The following is a 24,903-nucleotide window of genomic DNA, read 5'->3' as shown; positions in this document are numbered from 1 at the left end:
TTTTTTCATCCCGCGTTGTGAGGAAACGAGGCGGAAGCAGAGTCGACTAGAACGCGCGAGGATCAACTCTTCCATCATGGCGATATTCGCATTTCTGATCCTTTGACGTATTGTACGAGCTTGAAACGGCTGGTGCGCCGATCATCGTCTCAGGACTCCGATAGCCGTCTTTCATGATGCACGATCAACCTTTGACTCAGGTACCAAGGTCATTTAATTGCACGTCCCCTCCGTACGGAGGATATGGGTATCCCGTGGCAGCGCGGAGGGTCTCCACTCCCGTGTTGTCCAACGTGCCGGTGCGTCCTGTCGCGGTAATCCTTCGGACCCTGCGATGGCTCAAGACCCCCAAAATCAGGTCTGAAATATGGGGTGCCAGGTACAATTGGCTGGATGTCCTTGTAGCCCGGCACTCGCCATGACAAAGATCGGCAGCGGCGTGCAGATCCTACCATGCGGCCAGAGGCAGAGCCTCGAGATCCTACCTCGACGAGGGACATGCGACAGAGCAGTGACGTCGGAAGATTCAGAAGCTCATGATATGTATAAAGGAGAAGATGAAGGCTGGCCAGAAATTTCCCAGCCGTCAACAAATCAACTCGCCCACTCAACAACGGCAGGTTCACCTATCAGTCACCCACAAGCACAAACTCTACACTTGAACATCCCACAATTCAAAATGCTCTTCAAGACCTTCCTACTCGTCGGCCTGGCTTCATTCTCCTCTGCTGCCGTCGCTCGTCCCCGTGCCGTGGGTTGTGGAGGAGGCTGCCCCGAGGGCCAAGCCTGTGTCCAATACGGAGAGATGAGTGGCATCATGCGCTGCGAAGCCAAGCGTGAGCTCGCTGTAGGATGCGGAGGAGGATGTCCCGATGGACAGGCGTGCGTGCAATATGGGGAAATGGGCGGTATCATGCGGTGCGAAGCCAAGCGGGACCTCGACAGCAACGACCTTGTCACTCGTCTCGACAACCCGTGTCCCGAGGGCCAGTCGCTACACCCTTATGGCGGTCTGATGAAGTGCTTCTGAGATGTTTCGTCTGTGAAGAAAAGGGAGAGAGAGCTTATTATGAAGTCATTGTTTTGCAGCAGACTTGTTGATGTATGATCACTATGTGGTTTAGCTGTATGTTATTTGATTGAGAGCAATTATGGATTATGGTCATATGCTGTTAGCACTTGCATGCAAACTTTGTGTAAGGTGAAAGACTGTGCGAACCTCTCGGTATTGAGCCTATGATTATGTTTCGATGATCTTGCCTCACCCTAACATGCTAAAGAATGATGGTGGGGGATGCATGCGGCATTCTGCCCCCATCGACTATGGCATGCATCCATATTCTCGTGTCATGGTGAAAAAATTTATTTGTTTCAACGCGCCCATCAGACAAGACAGACTCTCAGGCTTGGGACTGGGCGTGATAAAGTCTGACCACATCGCGACATCCTTTTTCGTTGTCTCATAAAGCTCCATAGTCGGACCACCTTGCACCTTCTGTTGCGTATGTACGCCAATTAGCCACATTCAGAGCACAGTGGAATTCCCTTTTGACCTGTTTGATACCTTCGTCGTGGATTCTTAGGGCCCTTAATTACTCCATACTCCGGCTGTAAAAGTCTGCAGCTCCTGATACGCCAGGTTTATGCCGAGACACTGCCTTGTGCCTTTGCTAAGTGTCAAGTGCATCAGCTTCGGGGCCCCGATGTAGCGGTCAGGGTCAAAGGCGTCGGGGTCATCGTAAAGCGACAGGTGACGGTTCACGAGGGGCGCTGTCATGGCAATGATGGAGCCTCTTAGGAGTGTGAGTGTCCTGCCGTCGGTGTACTCGTGGACGAGGTCTTCGTTTGGCGCCATGCGGTCTTGCCTGTGAGTTGCGGATGAAAAGAAACGTAGCGCTTCCTCGATGAGGGCGTTAAGATAAGGTACATGGTCGAGTTGCACGGGGTCAGGAGGTTGCGTGGTATCTGGCCACGCCGAGTCTAGCTCCGCGCGACGACGCTCAAAGATCTTGGGTTGTGTGACGTTCTCGTAGCAGATGCCTATCATGGTCAACGCTGTCGTATCCGACCCAGCTATGGCAAGCACCATTGCCTCATCGACCATGCGCGCTGTCGCCTTCTCTGACCCGACAACATCCTTGCGCAGCATGTCGTGGAAGATAGTGCTGCGCTCAGGGGGTTCTTTGTCATTTCGAATGCTCTCGATAATCTTCCCCAAATCCTGGTAGACTGGTCAGCAATTGTTCTGGCTAGACGAATGACACAGCGAATTAAGCACGATGAATCGTTGAAAGTGCGGAATGGGAGGACTCAACTTGTTCATGATGGAAGGGGGCATCTTGATTATAGCTGTCATGATCCAACTGAAGTGGACGGTGACCTCGCCGGCGCGCTCTCGATTTAGTAGTTGGAAGAATGGCTGATTGCAGTCTGCCATTTGTAGGCACTTGACGCCGCCGCCAAAGGCATACGCGGCGATGACATCTCTTGTGGCTGCCGGCCAGGGTGCCCTCATCGCAACAGGCTTGCCCTCCTTGGCCCAGCCCTCGAACCGGCGGTGCAGGTCCTCCAAGGTCTCGTTGACCACGGGGACGAGTTTTCGGACATTGGCTTGCGACAAGAACTTGCTGAGGAGAGCCCGTCGTCAACGGGGGACATAATGGTCCTTGGTCTGCAGCATGGATAGATGCTTCGGGAACATGTTCAGAACGGTCCACGGACGCTCCCCCACCTGCGGTGGCGACTGGGTGTATAGCTCGTCAATGAACGCCGGGTCCTTGACGTGCAACACGTCGGGCACGTTTCGCACCATCGGTCCATACTGCTCGTGGAGCGTCTTGATCTTCCATACGGACTGTCCGCCTTCGATGACGTCGTAGTAAGCGCAGTACCATGAGGTCAGAGCAGCAAGCTTGGGACCAGGTACTTTGACGAGAGGGTGAAAGTAGAGGCAGTAGGTTGCTCGGTAAACAAAGTAGGCGACGCCCAGCTCCAGGAGAAGGAGAAAGCTCGCCATAATGAGGGCCAGAGCGTCAGGCTAAGGGGATATCTACGCATTCTTATTGGTGCAGAGCCCAGAAAAGGGACCTATGCAAGTGTTGGTACATACAGGGTTGAGTGGTAAAGTAGCTGATTTTGGACTACCCTAAACCTTGCTGCCAAGCTGCGGGAAGCTTGTCCATGACATGCAATGCGTAAAGTGAGTCGTGTTTCCTGGAGTGACCTTTGCCGCTTGGACATCTGCAAGCTGGCATATTTGTGCGAGTCTCTTGTGCTCTTCAGACGTAGGCCACCCATCTTGATCACATAGTCAGTGAAGCAGTGCATTGTCATACCTGGCGTGTAAATCCAATTCTAGCGTGTCTATGTCCTGTACATTACGGAAATACTCGTGTCCATCGTGCATCATTATCGTCACAAAAGTGCATTCTTGCAAAGTCATTAACTCTCAGCCCTGACCGCCTCATGCATCCACGTCGATTCGTAGATGCGCACCTCGTCGGTCTCTGACACTTGCCCTCCATGCTTCCAGAGTGGCCCTGACGGGCTTGATGCCGGAGAACCAGATCATGGGGACTCGGCCGTCGAAGTAATATCGGACAGATATCGTCTGTAGTCCTTCTTCTGTTAAAATGTATTGCCTTATCCGTACGTTCTCGACGACGGGCATGGCACGCAACGCGCGTCCCACCAAGGTCAAGACTTCGTGCACGTGCTGCAACGCCGTGGCACGAGTTGCAACGCGCATGTATGGCCGTCGCAGCATGTACGAATTGCGAATGTGCAGTCTTTCCAATCTCCTCCATGTACCGGGATGGATGTGTCTACTCTCCTGGTGCGATTCGTCGGCATAGGGAGCAAAGAACTCCCTGGCGTCGACCGAGTCGTCAAATGTCAGGTCTGTGCACCTCCGAGTGTAGCTGGCTAGGACATTGTAGAATAGGGCGCGCGCGTCGCGCGTCGGCTTGTTTCGTGGCTCGGAGGCATTCTGCGGCCGTCGAAGGCGAAGGTCCGTGACGTTTGGCGCGTAGAGCTCGAGACCTAGCACAAATTCTGTAGCGATCAGCAAAAGAAAGTGCTCGATGCTTGTGGGTTGTACCTCGTCTTTGCTCCAAATCTCTGCTGCCGTTGGTATCGTGCTCAAGCTCGGTATCGAGCAGCCTGAGGTTTGGCATCTTCTCGAGAAGCAGGAGGACGCTCGTCAATTCGATATGGCGACCGGTGCACGTCAAGGCCGAAGCGACCAGTGCCGCGGGGAGAGCGTCGCGGTGCAGATCGATGCGTACTGGACTGGCCCTCGCGCGTCGGGTCGTTGCAGGCGAGACGCGTCGCGATGACGAGGAGGATTCATCACTGGGTGACTCGATGAGGATCTCCACGTGTATCCCTTCTGGGGGCCCGTGCTCGACCTCCCACTTTGACAAAGTGCCGAAAAAATCCTGCATGAAGCTTGTAAAGATGCGTGTCGTTGCCGAGCCGTCTTCACGAGACTCGGCGTCACTGCGCTGGTTCTTATGGTACGAAGCTAGAGCAATGTGAAGCGCGATGACCTGGAGCGTACGTTGCCTTCGTCGGCATACGATGGTGTTGAGATCATCAAGTCTCGCGGATGATATGTACAGCTGGCGAAAGGTGTGCCTCTCCACAGCGATCTGCCATGACTTGGAGACAGTCGCATACGGAGCGAGGCTGGCGTATTCATCGTCCGCGCGCAGGTAATCGACTATTCGATCCACGATAGTTTGTGGTATTAATGTGTCGCCGAGTGTCATCGTGTCTCGTACCACGTGAAGCGTAGAGAGTCTGGGTCATATGACAGCATCGGATTGATTGCAATTGATTGCATCACGAGAGAATGGGTGAAGCTGTTCGTCGACGGGTCTATATAACGTCAAAGCCGACGAACGCTCCACCTGCCTCTGAAATGGAGTCTGGGCCCGTGCCTGCCCAGACAGACGGAGTGAGGTAGTGTACAGAGCGTAGAATACTCCCAGTCACTAGTCAGTAGTCGACATGGAGGGCTGAGGAATGAGGACCCCAGGGAAACTCTGCCGTTCGTCTGGCGTCAGGGCTACGTCATCCAAAGACGGTCGCGAACCCGCACCTAACGCCTGTGGAGGCTGGCAGCTGGTGGCAGCTGGATACGTAGGTGCTTGGTCGGGCCCAGTCGCATGTTGACTGCAGTCTGCAGGCTACAGGTAGTACCAGTACCCTAGTTACTCAGAAAAGTCGAACAGGCTGGTCCGAGCTTTAAGTGTCAGTTTGCAACTAAACTCTTGTGTTGATTGGGTCCTCCGCAATTTCAATGGGGGATAAGCTCGGACCAGTCTGTTCGTGTTTTCTGAGTAAATGGACGGATGTCCACTATCTCAATTGACTTAGTTTGGTGGAGACGATTTCTGCTGACTCCGAGTTTTCGCTTGTCAATTTCCCCTCCAAGGGATCGAATTCTCGGCTTTGGCATATGCGCGATGACGCACCGCTCAACAAGGAGCGTGGGATGCACGCGACGATGTCATCGGCAGTGCAGTCCAGCGCCATCATCGAGTCGCGACTGTAGTCTAGTCTACTAGGGATTTTATCAAGGTGGGACGCGATGCGAGGTAAGGGGAAATGCGATTATTGTTGTCACCATCGTCGGTTTGCTCTCGTGTCATCGCTGTACCACCATCAAATCAAAATGACGTTGCCATCTGGTCAACGCTGGCATCCTGCCCAGCAGCGACATATTTAGGGTTCAGCCTACACCATCTCGATATGCCCTCGATCCAATTTGCGATCGCAGCGATGTTTGGGCTCTTAGACGTCATTTCACGATCGAGCCTGCACCAATGCCAGCTTCACACTACGTGTGTACTACCATCAGACATCACAGTGCTGCTGTGACCAGGAGTATGACGAACACATGCACACGACTTCACCCTGGTTCACTTCCATGAGCCACCTACTACGTAGACTTCGAGACATTGGCAGCCAGACCTCACTTCGCTGCGCTGCGCTCGGAACTTCAAAGGCCCAGCAGCCCACTCGAGCTGCCTTTGATCCTGGCTCGCAGCTTATCAGCCTCAATTACGTAGCCAGTCCCGGCAAAGTCGCGCGCAAAGTCTCTCAGAACGAGCCCAATCTCTTGCTTGCGATGTGCATCTGTTGCATCAGTTGCCGCCATGTCTAGCATGCCGTCGCCCATCGGATGCATCGGTTGCTCGAAGAGCTCGCGAGGGAGGGCAAACATCCTGCTCAGTGCAAGATTCGCGACCGAGGCTAGGGGCATATTGTCACCATAAGTTTCTTCCGCACGCTTTGCAAAGGCGTGCTGGCGGCGAGGATGACCTAGTCGACCATGGTCCGCAGATTGGGTTGACTGCATGGCGGTTCTGTACGACCGCTCAGGCTGTGACTGGTCATTGCATGGGTCGCGGAAGCAGAACCATACGTCGGCCTGGACCTGGATCTCGCGAGGATGACAACCGTAGGTGGGAGTTTCGTCGTCGTGTCTCGTCAATGTTCATCGACCGAGCAGTTTCCAGTATCACTCGGAGATTTGCAACTCTGGATCGACCATTGCGTCCCAGACCTGTGGCCGTGTCACTGGTTTGCCAGGTTCTCCCAGCCTTATTTCGTCTCAGCATTGGCAGAGTTCTAGGACATGACTAGGGGTCATCTCCAATATCTGGCTGGTCGAACTAGTGTCCTTTATTGAAGCAACAACCTTCCCCTCTGCTGACTCGAGCCGATCTGGTCGATGCTAGACCTTGGTCTGTATACTGGGACAGAGGCACCTAAAGGTCCTCTCACCACGGTGAGTGGTCTGCGATCTGATGTGAGGGTCTTTATTTGAGCATCAGAACGATGCGCCTGATGTTCTAGTCAGCTTGGTCCTGGATGGCTGCCATGTACGAGGCATCTTGAAGACCATGAGACCCGACCCACGAGGCTAAAAACTTACATCTTTTAGCGCTATTGTCGACGCATTGGAAATCTCGTCTAAAGTGGTTCCCGCCCGTAGGCTGCGTCAAATGACATTGAGAGAATTCGCAGGAGCGCAGGATATCCAGATGAGGGTAGCGGAAGCACACATGTTCTTGGTCCTGCTGCGCGGGCAGGCGTGACTTGATTGGGGGCTGAATGGAGCACGGCCACCCTCGCGATGCGTCAACCGCTATTTCGTAAAATGTACTTGTAATCGCGAGTAGCTACTGTTGGTGCTGTAGAGGTTTATTAAAAAACTCGCAGAGCTCGCCCACCGGTTATCGGATTTCGCAATAAGGCGGTTCAGGTTAAAGACTACCCTATACCCTCCAGGCTCTAATCTTGTTACAACCAAGGGCGGAGAATACGATAATAATACGAGAAGGTCAAAAATTAGCTCAAACATAAAACGCCTCGTGTCACTACTATGCAACCCCGTGGAAGGTATTGTTTCACAAAGAACCAGTTTCAATTTGTTAAATATAATTGCTTCCAACTTCCAAAAGAAAATACTGTACCCCACGCTCCAAAACAACTATTTCCGGACAATCACCATATTGGAATTTTGTCCTTTGATTTACTCCAAGACGATTTGACCCAGCTGTGCACAAAAGCATTCCGCAAGACTGATTATGGGCTCGTCATGGAGCTCTTCGTTGCCGCTCACTTTGACGCTGATGTTGCCCGTTGGATGCACAAGCACGTTGAAATACAGCTCCGAGTCGTGGAGGTGCGATGTGTCCAGCTCATCGATAGTTGAGCGAACCAATGATGGCCTGCTTTTCGTAAAGTACTCAGAGGCCAGAGGTTCGCCCAGCTTATATCGCTGTAGAGGGGATGCGGATGGCTGCTCTGCGTCTTGGGAGCTCTCCTCAGGATAGAGGATATTGATGAAGGAGTTGAACCTGGGCGATATCTTGTGCAGATCATCTGCCTGCGAAAACCGGGATAACTGAGCAAGATGGGTCTGCACTTGGTCGAAAAGTTTTTTGTTGGATCTCGACTCCAGGTCCAGCGTCATGGGCGTCACCGTCATCGTGGGGATACTCATGCCGGTCAGGTCAAGCGTCTGCTCCCCATCGACAGAAGACAGGGACCGCGACGCATGGTTTATTCCAAATGTCGGATGGGAGCGATCGGTCAGCTGACCCAACGCGCGGGCGTAGGAAATGACAATGGCAGCTGAAGTGTGGGCTCTGCGACTCGTCGCACCAGCTAAACTGCTGGCGGTTTTGGGCGGGAGTATGTCGCTCAATGTCAACTCACGGCGTTGACCAAAGGGAAAATGTCCAGACGTGACTGCTGACACCATAGTGTCTTGCGCATTCGCGAGGTGCTGCTGCCAGTACCTCCCCTGGGCCTCTGGATGTTGGATGTTTTGAACTTGTCGGACGGCTGATTCGATTGATGTTCGAGCAGGGACCGACTCGGAAGCCAAGAGACTGGCAAGGTCTCTTTGGATCATCTTGATGCTCCAAGCATCGTACAGCGCATGGTGAACTCGAAGGACGACCGCGTTACCATCGGAAGCCTGCAAGAAGGACAGACGAGCTGGTGGTTTCATCAAGTCGGAAGGTCGATCGTTACTATCGCGGACGTGCGCCTCAATGAGAGCCAGAATACGCGTTTCGGAGTCGCAAATATGGGTAAACCGCTCCTTTGCACTGACACTGTTGTCGAGAGTGACCTGGAGTAAGCTGTGGCCGTCATGTGCGCAGACAAAGGTAGTTCTCAGTATGTCGTGCGCATTGCATAACTCAGACCAGCAACTAGCGACATTTTTAGCATCGACTGTCCTGTCCGTCACCAGGTATGCCCAGGGAGCCTCGAAGAATCTCTTGCCATTCCGCAGCCATTGACTGAGTGTGCCACGTTGGCCAGGAAGAACAGGGGAGATAGATTTGATTTGATTTCGAGAACAATCAAGCTTGGAAGCAGCAAGGTCGATGAGGGAACGATCCACTGCCGACGATTCATCCCGATGCTGCTGAACACCGTTTGTCTTGGTTGGGGACGACTTCTTGACCAGATCGTGGACGCTGGCGCCTTGTATGATCTCAAAGACGCTTGCTCGAATACCAAATTGCTTCTTGAGCATCTGAGAAAAACGGATGGCAGTGATCGAATCAATACCGGCGTTTACTAGCTTCGTATTGTAGCTCATCGGCTTTCCGTTGGCTTTGTCGCCCACAACCGTACTCACTAGACTCATGATGGCATCGGCCCTGCCCGTCAAGCCATTGAGCTCGTTGGTGGGGGCATCGCCAATTGTTTTCGCGGCTTGGTGCTCTTGTTTGCTCCTCACTGTTTGGTCCCGACTGGCGCAGTCAGGACGCACTGCTGCGCTTTGAAGATCTTCCGACAGAATACATTGCAAGGCCTTCTGTAACTGGGCGCCCAAGTCCATAGCATCCGAGTGCGGCAGCTTGGCCCTCAATTTGCCGTGCAAGACGCCTCCCTTGACGCGAAAGCTCACGATCAGGGGGTAATCGTCGAATGCGGGTCTTTCCTCGGGTTTGGCGTGCTTTTTACCGACACTTTGCTCATGTGCAGGGAGAATCAAGGCTTGGTTTTCGTTTCTTGGCTCACTTTCCAGAACGCCGTCAAAGACGAAAAGACTCTGGAAGAGGCTGGTCGCAGCAATATTCTCGTCATCCGGTGCTGATCTCCAAGCTGCCTGGACCGCCCTCAAGGAGGCCATCCCTATCGTACCTCTGGCATCATCGGACAGACTTTGCAACTGCGACAAAGCCTCAGCAACTGTCTTCACGCCCGACTGAGCGGCCAGTGTGACGCGCATCGGAACTGTGTTGATTGTGGGCCCGACGACAGGAACAGTGCCGTCGCCGTTTCCAGCTGAGATGACCTCGCCAAAGACGACGTCCAATTGCTGGTAAAGAGACTCGCACAAGACCTTAGCCCAAGCGAGCTGCAATGCAGATTTGAGGGTAACGTGAGAAGCCCTGCATTTTGCCTGCAACCGCGATAGATCATCGGCATTCAGCGTGAAATGAAAGGCGGAGGAAGCTTGGAGTGCCAGTAGGGGAAACTCGATAGGCGCATATGTATAGCTCCGCACCAAATCTGTCCAAAATGCGACCGAGGGTTTTTGCGACGCTGCCGACTGCTTAGCAAAGTGACGGAAATCGTGCTTGACGATCTCCACATCCGCATCGCCATGCCCGAGAAGTCGCTTGGTGTAGTACTCATTGAGAAGGCGCCACATGGTGGAGATTGAAGTGGCATCGTACAACGCGTGATGAATCCTCAGCTGCAAGACACCGTTTTGGCTCACGTCCCAATTGACTAAGTCACTCTGTTCAGTGGGCGAGACGACACCGACCCATGGTGCGGTGTCGTTCTGCGTGAAGATGAAGCGTGTTCGCAGGATTTCGCAAGCCTGTACAGTATCTTTGATCGCGGCGAAAAGATGATCAAAACTGGGTGCGTCTTCATCCAATCCCATTTGAGACAGCTGCATGGTGTGCGTGTACGTGTAGGCCTGACCCTCGATGGCCATGGACGCACTTAGCATGCCTTCTTGTAGTGGCGTCGCAACGAAGAGCAATTCGCCAGCCAGCCGCTCAAGAGTCCTTGTGTAGGTGTCTTCGTCACTCGAGGCCTCTGGATGTTGCAGAGGATTATTATTGCTGTCTGTCGCTGTGCGCCCAGATGTGAGCGAACGCGAACCACCATCGCCCTTTGCATCGTGGAGCAGTGCTGCGACGCCTTGGATCGTCTTGGCCTTGATGACAGAATTTGGCGGAAGCTTGATGCCCTCGGCCTTGTGTATGATCCTCACAAAAGGCAAAACGTTGATCGAATCAAGCCCCAACTGATACAAAGAAGTTTTTGCCGGATCTTTGGCCTTGACGTCTGCCTCATCCAAGTCCAATAGACGGCAGGCGGATGTCTGAACAATCGCCAAGCAAGCTTTGAACTCTCGGGTCGCGTTGTGAGCTTCCTTAGGCTGATGGAGCTCACAGGGCTCATGATCAATCACAACAGGAGCTTCCTTTCTGTAACTCACATTCGAAAAATGTTTTACAGCAGCGTCTTGGTCGGCGGAAGAAATGGCAGCCTTCTCGAACAGTGCCGCGAGTTCTTCGAGTTGAGCCTCGGCCAGAACACCGGCGGACGACAGCAGTAGACTGATGCCGCCATCTGCATGGAGATCGACATCGATCGACAATGACATATCAGACTTAGATGCACCCGGCAGAGGAACCATCCGACCTGGTGCGACCTCGGTCTGCATCAAGTCGTCGTCCCCCATCACGTTGATTGTCAACAGACTGTCAAACAACTTCTCGTCAAGGCCTGCCCAGCGCTGGATTTTGTCAGCAGTGACGAGCGGCATGCAGCCCTGGCATGTATCTCCGTGATTCTGGCGTATCCTCGCAGCCAAATTCGGCAGTGTCTCATCTCCACTTTCCAGCTTTATAGCGTGGATCAGCGTGTTGAGGCAGGGTCCGACAAAGTCATGCACGCCATTAACCACATTGGTGAGCAAGGGTCGAAGTGACATGACGAATCCGTAGGCGAGAGAGGTTGTCTTGGTCAAATGCGCTAGACAAAGTGTCGTAGCGAGTTGGAAGGCAGTCGAAGCAGAGATGAACTCGCCTGAAGAGGCGAGGTGTAGTTTCGATTTGAGTTCTGTCTGTGTATATGCAAAGTGCCTGCTGGTGCGCGCCATGGTGTTTGGTACGGCGTTGTCCTCGTGTGCACCTAAAAGGCATGGCCTGATGTCCCGCACATTCTGCTGCCATGCGCGCTTCATCGAATCCAGCTGTGCGTGTGTAAGATTGCAGTGGGACGAGAGACTCTTCAATTTGCTCAAGCTCGCATTGTTGTCAACCACAACTTGGGCTCCATGAATGTAGGCCCGCTCGAGCTTGCCCCTGAGCACATCGATAGCTGCGCCATCGAACAGTGCATGATGGATCTTCAATGTGACCAAAATATCTTTGGAGTCTTCGCACTCCTGAATCTGGACCCTGAGAGGTGGTCGCGAAGTCATGTAAGCTGTAAGGTCGATGGCGTCCTGCTTCCCATCAAATGGTGAAGGAGGAGACCTGAGGACGACTTGAAACACGCGACCGTCCGTATACCTTTGAACAAAACAAGTCCTGAGCATGGCTTCAGCGGAAATGACGGTCTCAGCCACCCTCTTCCACTTGGCAAGATCCGTACCAGCGGCAAGACGGTAATTGAACTGGGTAACGTAGGGCACAGCCGCATCCGACGTGTCTTCGGATGAGCTGAGCCACAAGAGAGATAGGGAGGCAAGGGACGATTGAAGAGGTAAAGAAGGCAAGATGGCTTCAATGTCATTGCTTCCCAGGTGGCGAGCGCAGGGACCCAGGTCCTCGAGGCTGAAGACTTCCATGGGGGTCACCTCGCCACGCGTGGGCGACGCGTGTGTCGTGGCTCGAGACACAATTGACCTGGCAATGGAACCGATCGTGCATGAGGGCGTGAGCAAATCTTCCATGGTAATCTTCGACAGACCTTTCTTCCCCAGTATTGAGAGCAGATGCATGGCGGAAAGACTGTCGACACCAAGACTGTGAATGGTGCTTGTCGATGTCGCTGTCAGCTTCATGCCAACAGCCTCCTCGAGTGCCGCCACTACTTCGATCTCACGGCCGTCCAGAGGCGGTGCGGACGTTGAAGTTGTCGAGGGGGCTCCTCGCTCTTTCGGTAGGACGGTAAAGTCATTGGCAAGTTTGATGAGAGACTTGGTGTCAACTTTGCCAGACGCTGGCAGATAGGGAATTCTCGACACCCAAATTATCTCAGGAACCATGAAGGCTGGAAGACCCTCCTCGCATCTCTGCTCAACATTTCGAAGGATCGATTGCAGCCCCTCGCTTTTGTGCAGAAACGGCACAGGATCGGCTTCCTTTTCAGACTTGAGGAGGATCTTGTTACTGCGTGCCAGGAAACCCAACAACTTCTGGTCCACGACGGTGGCGGCAACATCCAAAGGCCCTTCGTTAGCGACCACTTTCTTGATAAAGGCCTCAACTTCCCCAATCTCGAATCGCTGACCGCGGATCTTCGTTTGCTGGTCTTTTCGGCCGAGGAACTCCACTGAACCATCCTCCATCATCCTCATGATGTCACCGGTTCTGTAGATCACCTTTCGATCGGGGCCAAGCAAGGCAGTGGTCTGGAAGGCTTTGGAGTTCTCTTCCGGCCTATCTAGATACCCCAGGGAGACTTGTGGACCAGAGATACAGAGCTCGCCTGGCTGACCTCTGCGTGCAATGATTTGTTCATCACCTGTGTCCGGGGCCAGGAGAATGGCTTGCAGGCCTTGCAATGGCAGACCAAGGTTGCGAGAGTTGGAAGTCTTGCTGACAGCATGACCTAAACAGCCAATAGTGACTTCCGTCGGCCCATAAAAGTTCATGAGTACTCCTGGCGGCCTTCCACTCGTGACGACGTCGAAGAGCTCATTCGACGCCTTCTCGCCGCCAGTTGTCAGAACGCGAATAGAGGGTACGTCCTCCAGGCGAATGCCGAGCTGGATCAATACAGACGGCACAGATCCCATGTGAGTAATGGCCAAATCATTGATGACCTGCTTCAGGTTGGCGAAGATTGCGTTGCGGTCCTTGCCAATGACAGCACGGAAGCCAAGGTGCCAGGGCACAAACATTGACGTGAGGTGTGGGTCAAAGGCGCGAGAAGCAACGTTGAGATACTTGCCTCTCCCTCCAAGGCTGGCGGTTTCAGGCGATGCCTCAACAAGGCGCGCGCTGAACGCTGAAATAAAATGCAGTAGGTTGTCGTTGGACACGCGGACTCCCTTGGGCCGGCCAGTTGAGCCAGAAGTGTACAGAAGGTAGCCGCCCATGCCCAGCCCGGCATTTTTTAGTGCATCCAATTTAGACCAAGCTCGAATTGCCTCCAGCTCGTCGTCACCAGCAGGAAGTAAGAGTAATGGCGGATCGTTGGCCTGATCAAGATGCAACTCGCCAATCAGTTCCTCAGCGCTGACAACGAGCTTTGCGCCGGCATCCCGAACGAGCAATTGTTTTCTGGTAGCTGGCAGACTATTGTCAATAGGTAGATAGACGAACCCAGCCCTGAAGATAGCCAAGATCGCTGCTAGCGACTTGGTGTCTCTGTCCAGATATAGTGCGACAACGTCGTCAGGCTGGAGCTTGGCTTCATGCGAGCGCAATCTTAACATGATCGCGTCCACAAGTTCGTGGAGCTGTGCATACGTGAGAGTCTTGGTCACAAGCCTGTCCTCGCCCTCTTCATCTTCCTCGAAGGAGATTTCCTCAGTAGCAATCCAATCTGGGTGCTCAGCTGCGTGCGTGGCGACCCTGTCCGCGGGATTCTGAGCATCAGCGAACGTTGTGATTTCTCCAGCTATTGAAACGAGATTGCGCCTCATGGTGTTTGGTAGCCGATGGAGAGGAAGTTGAGGATGATCCACCATGGCTCGCGCCTGGTCCAGGATCTGACGAAGCATGAGGTCCAACTGAGCTTGAGAGATACGCCGGCCATCTCCCGTCAAGTGAATGGTATTGTCAGCCTCGTATATGTTCAAAGCCAATGGATGCTCCACGTTGAGCGACAGAGCTTGGCCTGTTTCGCGGAACATGTGCGAACCATCTTGGACCTGTGTATCTGACGGATGATAGACAAACAGTGCCGGAAAGGGGGCTTTGCTGTCCCCATTTCCCTCATTGATCATCTTCTTGATGTCGACGGGGTGCAGCCGATGGGCACTCTGACTTAAATTGGAGGAGTCTTGGGCCATCTCAGCCCACAGCTCAGCAGAAGATACGCCATCCGCGCGGACGATGACAGGCAGGGTCGCCATGGCAGGGCCTACCACGCGAGCCAGGTCAGGATGCAAGATGCGCTGTGACAGGTTCTGGCCGAGAACTATGGCTTTCAGCTCCATGTAGGAAGCGAGAACAACTCCAAGTGCAGACTGTAGCAGTCTAGGGAGGTCAGGTATTCCCTTTGGCCGGTCGTCGACTAGCTGCGTTGGAATGGCGACATGGCTGGATAGAATCCCTCTTTCTTGCTTCCGTCGAGATCGCGTTAGATCAGGAAATGAGCCATTAACGGCGCCATGAGTATTGATCACTTCACTGAACCTTCGAGTCCAGACAGAGACCGCCTCCTCTCTTGCGGAAATCTGGGACAGCAGACCGAGTTCCAGGCCTTTATCAAACTGGAGAGGCGAGTTATGAACCCCCGAGGCTTTCCCAGAGTTCTGATACAGATCTGCAACCTCCCGAATGACCACGGCTGAAGATGCGCCATCATGTAGCGCATGATGCATGCTCAACATCAACTTGCTGTTCGCCTTTGAATATGTGACCGCCCACGGGGGGTTGGTTGCATTGCTACCACAAGGTGTCAAGTCAGCCTGCAAGGCCTCGGCATGTGTTGCGAGCTGATCATCGACAATGCGATCGAATACCGTCCAGTGTATCATGGGCTCAGCTTGCACAAGCTGGAGTATACTGGATTGGACGCCATGGCGACGTGCCCAAGCACCACTGTTGGCGGGATGAGCACCGCCATCATTCACTTCCAGCTTCCAAAGAGGAGCGAAAATGGTTCGGAGAATATCGAATTGCTTCGCTGCATCCGTCCAAGCCACGTGCAGACGATCAACGTCAACGTCGTCCAGGTGGCTGAGGTCAAACAGGCGATGAGACCAGTATGCTCTGGGCTCGATCATGGTTTCGACAATGAGGGCTTCCTGTGCTGGCGTGGCGGGAATAATATAGGAAGTTTTGGCCGGTCGCATATCTCCACGAAGACATCTGGTGAATTGCTCTTTGATCTCAGTGACCCAAGAGGCTTCTGGCTTGGCCTCTGGTGCAGTGTTCGTGCCAGCATCTTTCCCCATGCATGTGTAAATGACATGGACCAGATCACCGAGGGTCTGGCATCGCATCAAGTCGAGAACACCTACAGTGCACCCCAGTTGTCGCCTCAAAGCCCAAGCCAGCTTGGTCACTTGCAAGGAGCTGATGCCTAAGCCCGCTAGGCTAAACTTGGGGGAGAGAGGCTCGACCTGTATACCAATGTTCTCAGAGATTGTCTTGATGATGAGGAGCTGCTCGGGGGCCCAATTTGCCATCTCGCCAGAAGCCCCTCCTGGAGACGTATCCATTGCTGCTAACTCGTTGAGATCCGAGTCGTTGTAGATATTCTGCAGTGCCTTGCGGTCAACCTTGTTGGACGCTGTCCGTGGCATGGTCGTGTTAAGCACGACAATGTGGCCAGGAACCATGTATGTTGGCAACATCTCCCGTGCCCTCTGAAACACCTGCTTTCTGAGATGTGTCAAGTCGTCATGCTCTTTCTTGACGGAAACAAAAGTCACGACGACCTTGTGGTTGGCGTCGGTACCGTCAGCTCCTGGGCGCGGCAGGTACAGTGTCTCGGCGTGTTCAACGGCGGGCTCAACATCCTTGACACTAGCACAGGCAGCGCTGATCTCACTGAGCTCAATGCGGATGCCAGTGATCTTGACAAGATCGTCGTTGCGACCGAGAAACTCGAATCCATGGTCATTGAGGCGGACCATATCGCCAGTCAAGTAGATGCGCTCATCGATGCCTAATCCTCCTTGTATGAAAGCCTTTGTGGTCTTCGCTGGGTTGTTGAGATACCCTTTGGCGATTTGAGATCCTCCAAGAGCCAACTCGCCCACGCCGTAACGCGGCACAAGCTCCCAGTGCTTCTTGTCGCGAGCATTCGGCGACTCAACTTCGCGTACAACATAGGCTGTGCATGGCGTCAATGGAAACCCGACGTTGGCAGCTTTAGCTCTATCACGACTTGTGCCAAAGAATTGTCTCATCGTGGAGACAACGGCGTTCTCGGCAGGCCCGTAGGTATTATAGGCTTTAGTTGTGATACCTGGCGCGGCCCATGCTTCGGCGACGTCCTCTGTCAATTTCTCGCCGATAAAGGTGACATACTGTAGAGTTGACCCCCTTATCTCCTCAACGTTTATACTTGCACCGAAGGATGGCGTGAGATGCGCATGAGTTGGTCGGGACTTGTTAACGAACTCTGTGAATGTGCCTAGGACTAGCTCCCTCGAGCCGCTGACGACACTACCAGCCAGACCCCATGTGAAGAATAGATCCTGCACAAAGACATCGAAGCTGTACGCCGACAACTGCAAAGTCCGTACTTGGCCGTGCTTCTTCTCGTGCTCAACCTGAACCTGGAGGTCGCGCATCGCGTTGGCGGCTGCAAAGTGCTGGAGCATGACGCCCTTGGGCTCACCAGTGGTGCCAGACGTCCATAAAAGGTAGGCAAGGTCCTGACCCTCGACGTGCGAGTGATCTGACTGGATCGTCTGGCGCGGCAGAGCCCTCGTTGCTGTCGTGCGGTCCTTGTACTGGTCTACAAGGATCACACGCACATTCGCCAGACTCTCGTGGGTAAGACAAGGCTCGACTAGGTGATAAGACGCAGTGTCTGTCAAAAGAACCTTGCCTTGCGTTCGTGCAATCAACGAGGTGCGCCTCTGAACGGGCGAGGTCTCATCGATCGGCGACCAAGCTGAGCCCGCTTTGAGGATGGCCAAGATGGAGACGTAGAGCTCGACACTCCGCTGCATGCAAATGGGAATGACATCAACATCTTCCTCACGCAAGATATTGGCGAGACCATTTGCTCTGGCGTCCAGCTCCGCATAGGTCAACTCTGAAGGGGGGGCATCAAGTGATGTGTAGAAGCTCAAGGCCAGCAAGTCTGGTGTCGATGCAGCCTGGTCCTCAAATTGGGCATGAAGAACCTCGATGCGATTATGGGCCCTTGCCGCCTTTGTCTCATCATCCTGTGGTGACTCCGGCAGTGTACCTTCCGCTGACAACAGTTGCCTCGGCAGTCGTGCTGGCAAGCCTTGCACGAGGTCGTCAGGCTTGCTTCGCAGTAGGATCTTGGTCAATGATTCCAGCTGCTCAACAACACACTGCGCGGATCTCCGAGAAAGAGCATCATCGCGATATGTGAGCTTGAATGTCATTTTCGACGGATCCTGGCCAGCCCAAAGAGGGCTCGTGGGGAGCACCTCTGCGAAAATGTCAAAGTCGTATCGAATGGGGGGATTGCTGACGCTGCTCCATGGGATGTCAATCTGAGTTTCCTGAACTCGAGAAAGTACATGTCCTGGAGGCGTGTAGGCTTGCAGTGCCAATGCCGTGTTATAAGGGAGCGTCTCGAAGATGCCGAATGATGTATGGCGATGGCTCTGAGCGAACCTCGACTTCTCGTTCAAATTGTCGATGAGTTGGTGCACGGTCTGCGAATCGGGCAAATCTACTCGACATGGCACCACGGAAAAGGTTGGCGCTTGAACAGCCTCATGTTGACCTGAGAGGACACTGCCAAATACGATGTCGCCGGTATTCGCTTCGGAAAATACCTGCAAAAGCACTGACCATGCTGCCTGGAGTACGGATAGGGGTGAGGCGCCTAGGGATCTGCTCTTGCTCTCGAGGTCGTGCCATGACAAGGCGCTGGAGATCTGGACCATTGCATGACCATGATCTGCCTGAACCCCTGGTGCGATTGTCTTGATGTTATCACCGCTCAGCGCATGAAAGCTCTCAGCCTCCCAACCAGCCAGTGATTGCTGCCACGCTTTGTCCGTTGCTTCGCTCATGCCCATGATCCAGTCTTGCACCGCGTCCTGAACGCCTAGTCGTGATAGAGGCGCGAGCCCTGCGTATTGCCTAGCAATATCATCTATCAGCGCCTCCAGGGAAGCGCCGTCGCAGATACAATGTGCCACGCTGATCACGAATTGCGATTCAGATCCTGAACCACGTTCGACAAGTTGCAGATAATAGAGCCTTTGCGATTCAAAGTCGAGGCTGTCGTGGGCGACATCCAGGTAAACCTGGGTATTCTCAGTATCACTGGTCTTCCTACGTACGACTCTTTTACCATCGCCAAGTCGTCTTTGCCAGGTGGCATGCGTCAAGGTGACCTGAGCAAATGGCGACAGCGGGTCGTCACACGACATCATGACAGTGCGGTAGATATCGTGTCTCATAAGGACTGCCTCAATGGCCTCTTCGAGGGCCGAGAGGGAGACATCTGGCTTCAGTGAGAGCACAGTGTGGCTGATGTAGTTCCGCTTGTCCATGGCAAAGCTGACAGCGAGCTGGCTTTGTGTACTCGTTGCAGGCACCACCGCCACAATGTCTGCTTCGCTGCCAATGCCCAAATTTGTGAGAGCTTCTGGTGTATGGCGGGATGCAAAGTCAGCAATTTGTGTCTTCGCTTGGACTCTCTTATCGAGACGAGGGGCGTTTGCTCCATCACCCTCAGATGCGAAGAAGGTGGACCGTATGGTGGCCAAAGGTTCGAGGAGAGAAGCCAGCGTGGGCTGCAGGTGCGGTTGATCAGGCCACTGACTCCTGATATATCTCAGGAGCCTCATCGCTCGAAGACTGTCGATGCCAACCTGGACGAAGGGAGTATCGGCTGCCAACTCCACCCGCGTAGAAGACCCATCATTCACAATGGCAGACAAAAAGGTCAAAAGCTGTGTCTCAATCAATACATCCTCTGGATTTCCCAAGGGCTCCAAGGCTGCCGCAGGAGCTTGATTCCCCATTTCGTACTGCAGTTCATTGCGCACAAAAGCTGACGCCACCTTTCGATCAACCTTGCCAGACGCTGATCGAGGGAGTGCATCCACCTGCAATATCCGAAAAGGTCGCATATATTCTGGGAGGTACTTTTGTGCAGTCTCGACGCATCGGGCTTGTACTTGCTCCAAGTCGAGCGTGGTCTTGGGGTCGAGCACGATTAAGCTTACAACTCTTTCCGACCCAGGGGCGCCATCTTGTGGCTTCCAAGCACATGCCAGTGTCTGGTGCACATCCTGTACTTTGGTGGCCAGAACGCTCTCGATCTCGCCAAGTTCGACTCGTCTGCCGCTCAGTTTGACTTGGTCGTCTGACATTCTCCCCAGGAACTCGACCATGCGCTCGCCTGTCGGGCCCCAGACGACTCTGGCCCTGTCACCGGTCCTATACGTCCTTCCCCATTTGGCATCATCCACGAACGCCTTGGCCGTTTCATCTGGACGATTGAGATAGCCCGCCCTGCTGACCTGGGGGCCTGTGAGGACCAGCTCACCGACCGCACCCATGGGGACGGGACGGAGGCTCGCGTCGTGGTGATCAACGATGAGAGCGCCGCAGGTCGCCAATGGCGTGCCTATGACAGATCCACGCTGGTTGGCTGGGACATGTGCTTGAGCGATGGAATAGATTGCCACCTCTGTGGGACCGTAGCCATTGTAGATGCCTCGCGGCACATGTTGGTCTTCTGGATCGTGTTGAGTGGATGTATCCTGAGATTGGGGGTTGAACGGCGCAAAGTCCTGCAAAAGTCGTGTGTTCAGTGTCTCGCCACCCACCATGATGCCACACAGCAGCGACGGATCAATGAGGCTGGCAAAGCTAGGCGTGACGTTGGTGATATCCGCCTTCAAGATCGCCAAGACCTTGTCAATGTTTTGCATGGTGATGTGTCTAGGCGCGCAGCACAGCGTGGACCCGGTGCTCAACGTCCAGAAAATCTCGAAAAGTGAAATGTCGAACGTTGGTGCGGCGCCTTGGAACCATCGAACTTGCCTAGCGGTTGGGAAGGTGCCTGGCGAACAATATCCAAAATGGCTGCTGAGGGCACTTATCGTGCAGGCCGCTGAAAGGTGGTCGACTGTCACGCCCTTTGGCATGCCAGTGGTTCCAGATGTGTACAGAATGTATGCTGCATCCGTCTCAGCTATGTGTGTGTCGGGCATCATGTGCTGCGTATCGCACAAAGCAAGATACTTGGCGGTGTCGATCGTCTTTGAGCTGTCCCCGATGGCTTCACCACCAGCTGTCAACACTGCTACTGGGTTCAAATCCGCTAGCAAAGCCTCGACTCTCTCTGCCGGGGCGTCTACAGGCAACGGACAAAAGGCCAGACCTGCTTTGAGAACGGCCACGTAACTGATGTACAATTCAGGGCAGGGGCCAAATGACACAGCTACAGTTTTGGCGACTGCTGTGGAGTTGGCTTTGTATTCCAAAAGCTTGACGGCCAACGCTGTTGACGCATTCGACAATTGTTGATACGTGTACTGTCGTTTTTCTTCCGTTTTCAAATCGACGAGGTAGTCCATAGCTATCTTTTGAGGGCGCTCGCGGACTCTCTGCTCAAACCACCCATGTAGGAGTGCTGGTCCTACAGCCTGGCTTTCGCCTGGCAGCAATGGCTTAGGGGCTTGCTTTGGTAGAAGGTTGAGCACGGAGGGCTGTGTCCATTCCGGGGCACCACTCGCGTGGTCGGAGTTTTCCGCGCTGCTCAAGACATCGTCTAGCATCTGACCCAAAGCATTGAGCCCCGGCTCCGTGATGACGCCCGCGTGTGATGTCAGCCGTACTTGGTCGCCAACTACATGAAGCTGAAGAGCCTAGAATCGTCATGAGCAGTGGTTTCCTCTATACGATTTGGGACATACCTTTCCTGGCCCGATCGAAAAGTCAGTCGGTATGTCACCATCATAAACCACAAAAGAAAACGTGGTATCCAGGCCATTGTCCCCTGCGTGTGCTAGGATATAGCCCCCACGAGCGGTGTCTTGGACACAGAAAGCTTCACCCACATCCACGATGATAACGTGAGCTACTACCTTTACGAAGGCCGTAAGCAACGTCTCTTTGTCCAATGGTGGTGCAAGCTGGCTCGTCCACGTCAGAGAACCCGATTCTATACTCGCATCGACCTCGTTCAAAGTGTGCAGCGGTCGAAACTGCGTGACCGGGGGCAGAGGTGATGATGTTGCCATCTCCAGTTGCGTGCTGCGTGAGATGTGTATACTTCACCTCATGGACGCAGTGTCGATAGGGTATGCTAGGTAGTCTGCTGCTCGTCAAACCAGGCGGCAAATAGTCGTGCCTAACAGTGTCGTGTGCGGCTTAAGACAGGGAGATGCGCATAAAATTATGGATGAGACACTGTTAATACCAAGCTACGTGCCGTAATGGACAATTTCTGATGATGTCCGTTGCCAGACTGAGACGGGCCAGAATGAGACAATAAGCGCCGCCATCGGCACATGGACGTAGCAGATGCATGGAGCTGCTAGTGACGAGGGTGGGACTTCTCCCGCAGGGTGGCCTGAGGGCAAACGGGTCTGGTGCTCCCTCTGAAGCCCACATGGCGGTGCCTTGAGGGGCTACGGAGTGACAGAAGCCGGAATTTCGAGGAGCTCAACCGGGACCCTGATGATGGAGTCGGTGGACATGACCACTGATCTGATTGATAAGATTTCGCTCGTCAAGCTGTGAGAAAATTTTTCCACAACGCGTGAAGGCTCGCCCGCGAGACTAGGGTCGGTCAGTGGGCGAACGACGTGGAGCTTCAGGGGGGCGCCCACACTGTTTCCGACACGGTGCGGCAGGCGTACAGTGCGACCCACCACTGAAGCTTGTCGCGCCACTCCCTGAAATTAAACACGGCAAATGGAAATTTTATCTGATCAGATTAGATCAAATGGCGCATCTGATTAGATCATCGCCGCGGCCTCGACTCGCTACCCCTCTTTGTCGGACGCAGCTGGTGTAACAGCCATGATGTCAATGGATCCATCGCAATTCTCGGTCGATTTCCTCTACCACACTACGTGTACTGACGTTTTGCTATGGCTAGACAAAGTGGCCCTCCTGGAAGAAGCGATCGCGCTGCAAGGCAAACAGCACGGCTGTCTTGTGCGGCAGATGGAAGCGCCTCTTCTTTTCCTGTGGCATGAATCGTTCCTGAATCTTGACATTGCTCAGGTCGTGCCTTGGCTCGGCCACAACCTGCTTTGTGCGCGGGTCACGTAGGAAGCAGCAATGCTTGATGGATGTGCTCACTGCCTGGTACCGCTTCCCACCGCGGAAGTGCTCCTCGCCCACCAAGATGTGGCTGTTCTGGTCGTGCTCACCAAGCACAATGTTGCAGTTGGACCCAACAAAGCACGCCACATTGTCTTCCTTGGCGAACCCAATCTCTGTGTAGCCGGCAAGCTCGCCGTCCCAGGCGAAAACGCACGACATGGTGTGCGGATCGGCTAGTTGAGATGCCAAATACTTGCGATGATGCTCGTCGGGACCACGCTCCTTCCATCCCAGGTTGACGCGGTCCGAGTTCTGCCAGCGTGCATATGTCTGAAAGTGAAGCGGGTTGCTGGCGTCAATATGGATAATCTGCAGTTGCTGTCCAAGCTCGACGATGAACCTCGAGTAGACAACGGTGCCTGGCGCAGGCTTTGGGGGTCGCACCGGGTGAACCGTACAGACGTTGCCTTTCCGCGTGAAGCCCATCTGGCTGGCAAAACTGCCTGCCGTGCCATTGAACCCAGGGAAAAGGGTGATTTCGGGACGCAATTGAAGCCACGATTGCGAGTCTGGCGCGCCTGCGCCCTGCCAAAAAGCCTCTCGGTGCAGCCACAGGATATTCTCCTTGGGGGTGATGGTCGTGGTCGAGGTTCCTGCCGAATAAGGCGAGGTCACACCCAGGCCAGTACAGCGCACGTACTGACCAAGGCGTTCATTGTCGAGCGAGATGGCAATCAAATCCTTGTCTCTGTGCTGCGGGTGAAGCCAAAGAGCGTACACAGATACCCATAGAAGTGCAATATCTTCATCCTCGGTGTTGGCACCAATTCTTGCCGTAGCACGGGCGACAGGCTCGAATTGGAGTAGCTCTTCAAACTCAGCCCTGTCGTCGTTCACCATGGACGGCGACACCCTCGTTCTTGTTGCACTAGTGACCCAACGCGTCACAGGTGAGTCTCCTTGCCCTACGTTGTAGACGGGTCTCTCGTTGGAAGAGTCGACATCAATCCAGAGCGGCGTTTTAGCATCAGGGAGCTTGAAGTCGACCCTCGTGGCCAAAGGTGCCTCATGTACAATGCTGCCCATGTTGATTTGTGAAAGAAGCTTGAAGCTGTTAGTCGTGGGATGAGTCTTCCAGGATAGGTCACACACTCCTGTCTCTGTAGGAAGTTCAAACTTGCACTGATGAGATGAGGTAGATGGATGGAAACAGTCACGATCCAAGATACATGCAGGCTGGGAGCTAGGATTCGGGTCGGTCAGAATTGCCGAGTGTCTATGTTAAACTGTTACGTCTCAAGTACTACGTACGGGTAATTAGCCTGCTGTGCTGGACGACGCAGGAGCCGCGACGAAACACACAAGACGCCACCTACCATCGACCCTCTGCTCCAAGGGGCTTAGACCACTTTGTGTGTCCGGCGACATCAGCCGGTACGTGGCATGAGGCGTGCAAAAAGACGCAGATGCATCCACAGCAGACAGAGATGACATCTTCAGCTTGCCCCAAACAGGCGAACGCAAGAGCCGATCAGCTGTCGTCTGGATGTGAGTGAGGGAATTGAGTCGAGGGCTGCACATCCTGTCCCGCCTTGGCAGACTGATTGATAAAAATTCGACCTGCCTGAGACTGGACCCGCAGCCGCCGTCTCGAGACATGCAGCTTGTGAAATGCTTGCCGGGGCACGCAGATGCGTCACGATGTTTGTTCCAATCCAGGCGAGCCTCAGTCACGCTCCTCCATTCACCGTCACATCTAACGATATCATTTTGCCCTTCATCTCCCCTTGAAAAGTCGGCTGGACGAGTGACTGGACTGACTGCAACAATGCCACTCTCTGCCAATCTTAGCGCCGGCTCCGCAGGCTCAAGTTCCACCCCTCGGCTCAAGCAGAGCAAATAGCGTCGATCATGCAGATGGATACCACACTGTGTGGACACGGGATAACGATAACTAGGGTCGTCGTCCTAGGCAGGGGTGGTCCGCCTTGATGATGCGGGCAGTCCATCATGGTGCCACTGCAGCAGCCAACGCAAGCTC

General features: G+C 53.9%; 6 protein-coding genes across 6 annotated transcripts; 1 reads left to right on the top strand and 5 right to left on the bottom strand.

Annotated features, from left to right (window-relative positions):
- Positions 1-679: 679 nt before the first annotated feature.
- On the top strand, positions 680-1,030 carry J7T54_000502 (uncharacterized protein; the record flags this gene model as incomplete). Its single annotated transcript, XM_051509821.1, has 1 exon — positions 680-1,030. One exon carries the CDS (start codon positions 680-682, stop codon positions 1,028-1,030), a length of 351 nt encoding a protein of 116 aa, XP_051359240.1.
- Positions 1,031-1,588: 558 nt separating this feature from the next.
- On the bottom strand, positions 1,589-3,016 carry J7T54_000501 (uncharacterized protein; the record flags this gene model as incomplete). Its single annotated transcript, XM_051509820.1, has 3 exons — positions 1,589-2,221; positions 2,279-2,623; positions 2,732-3,016. The coding sequence occupies 3 exons, from the start codon at positions 3,014-3,016 to the stop codon at positions 1,589-1,591; spliced, it is 1,263 nt and encodes a 420-aa protein (XP_051359239.1).
- Positions 3,017-3,463: 447 nt separating this feature from the next.
- On the bottom strand, positions 3,464-4,772 carry J7T54_000500 (uncharacterized protein; the record flags this gene model as incomplete). The annotated part of the gene is made up of 2 exons (XM_051509819.1): positions 3,464-4,041; positions 4,100-4,772. The coding sequence occupies 2 exons, from the start codon at positions 4,770-4,772 to the stop codon at positions 3,464-3,466; spliced, it is 1,251 nt and encodes a 416-aa protein (XP_051359238.1).
- A 1,235-nt stretch (positions 4,773-6,007) lies between these two features.
- J7T54_000499 (uncharacterized protein) lies at positions 6,008-6,367 on the bottom strand (the record flags this gene model as incomplete). The annotated part of the gene is made up of 1 exon (XM_051509818.1): positions 6,008-6,367. The coding sequence occupies one exon, from the start codon at positions 6,365-6,367 to the stop codon at positions 6,008-6,010; it is 360 nt and encodes a 119-aa protein (XP_051359237.1).
- A 1,179-nt stretch (positions 6,368-7,546) lies between these two features.
- On the bottom strand, positions 7,547-20,515 carry J7T54_000498 (peptide synthetase; the record flags this gene model as incomplete). The annotated part of the gene is made up of 1 exon (XM_051509817.1): positions 7,547-20,515. One exon carries the CDS (start codon positions 20,513-20,515, stop codon positions 7,547-7,549), a length of 12,969 nt encoding a protein of 4,322 aa, XP_051359236.1.
- A 2,173-nt stretch (positions 20,516-22,688) lies between these two features.
- J7T54_000497 (uncharacterized protein) lies at positions 22,689-23,948 on the bottom strand (the record flags this gene model as incomplete). Its single annotated transcript, XM_051509816.1, has 1 exon — positions 22,689-23,948. One exon carries the CDS (start codon positions 23,946-23,948, stop codon positions 22,689-22,691), a length of 1,260 nt encoding a protein of 419 aa, XP_051359235.1.
- Positions 23,949-24,903: the final 955 nt, after the last annotated feature.

This window comes from Emericellopsis cladophorae (assembly GCF_022114955.1).
Source record: "Emericellopsis cladophorae strain MUM 19.33 chromosome Unknown NODE_70_length_107903_cov_114_062619, whole genome shotgun sequence".
NCBI lineage: Eukaryota > Fungi > Ascomycota > Sordariomycetes > Hypocreales > Bionectriaceae > Emericellopsis > Emericellopsis cladophorae.
The sequence above is the reverse complement of the archived record's forward strand: the minus strand, read 5'-3'. Positions and strand labels throughout refer to the sequence as shown.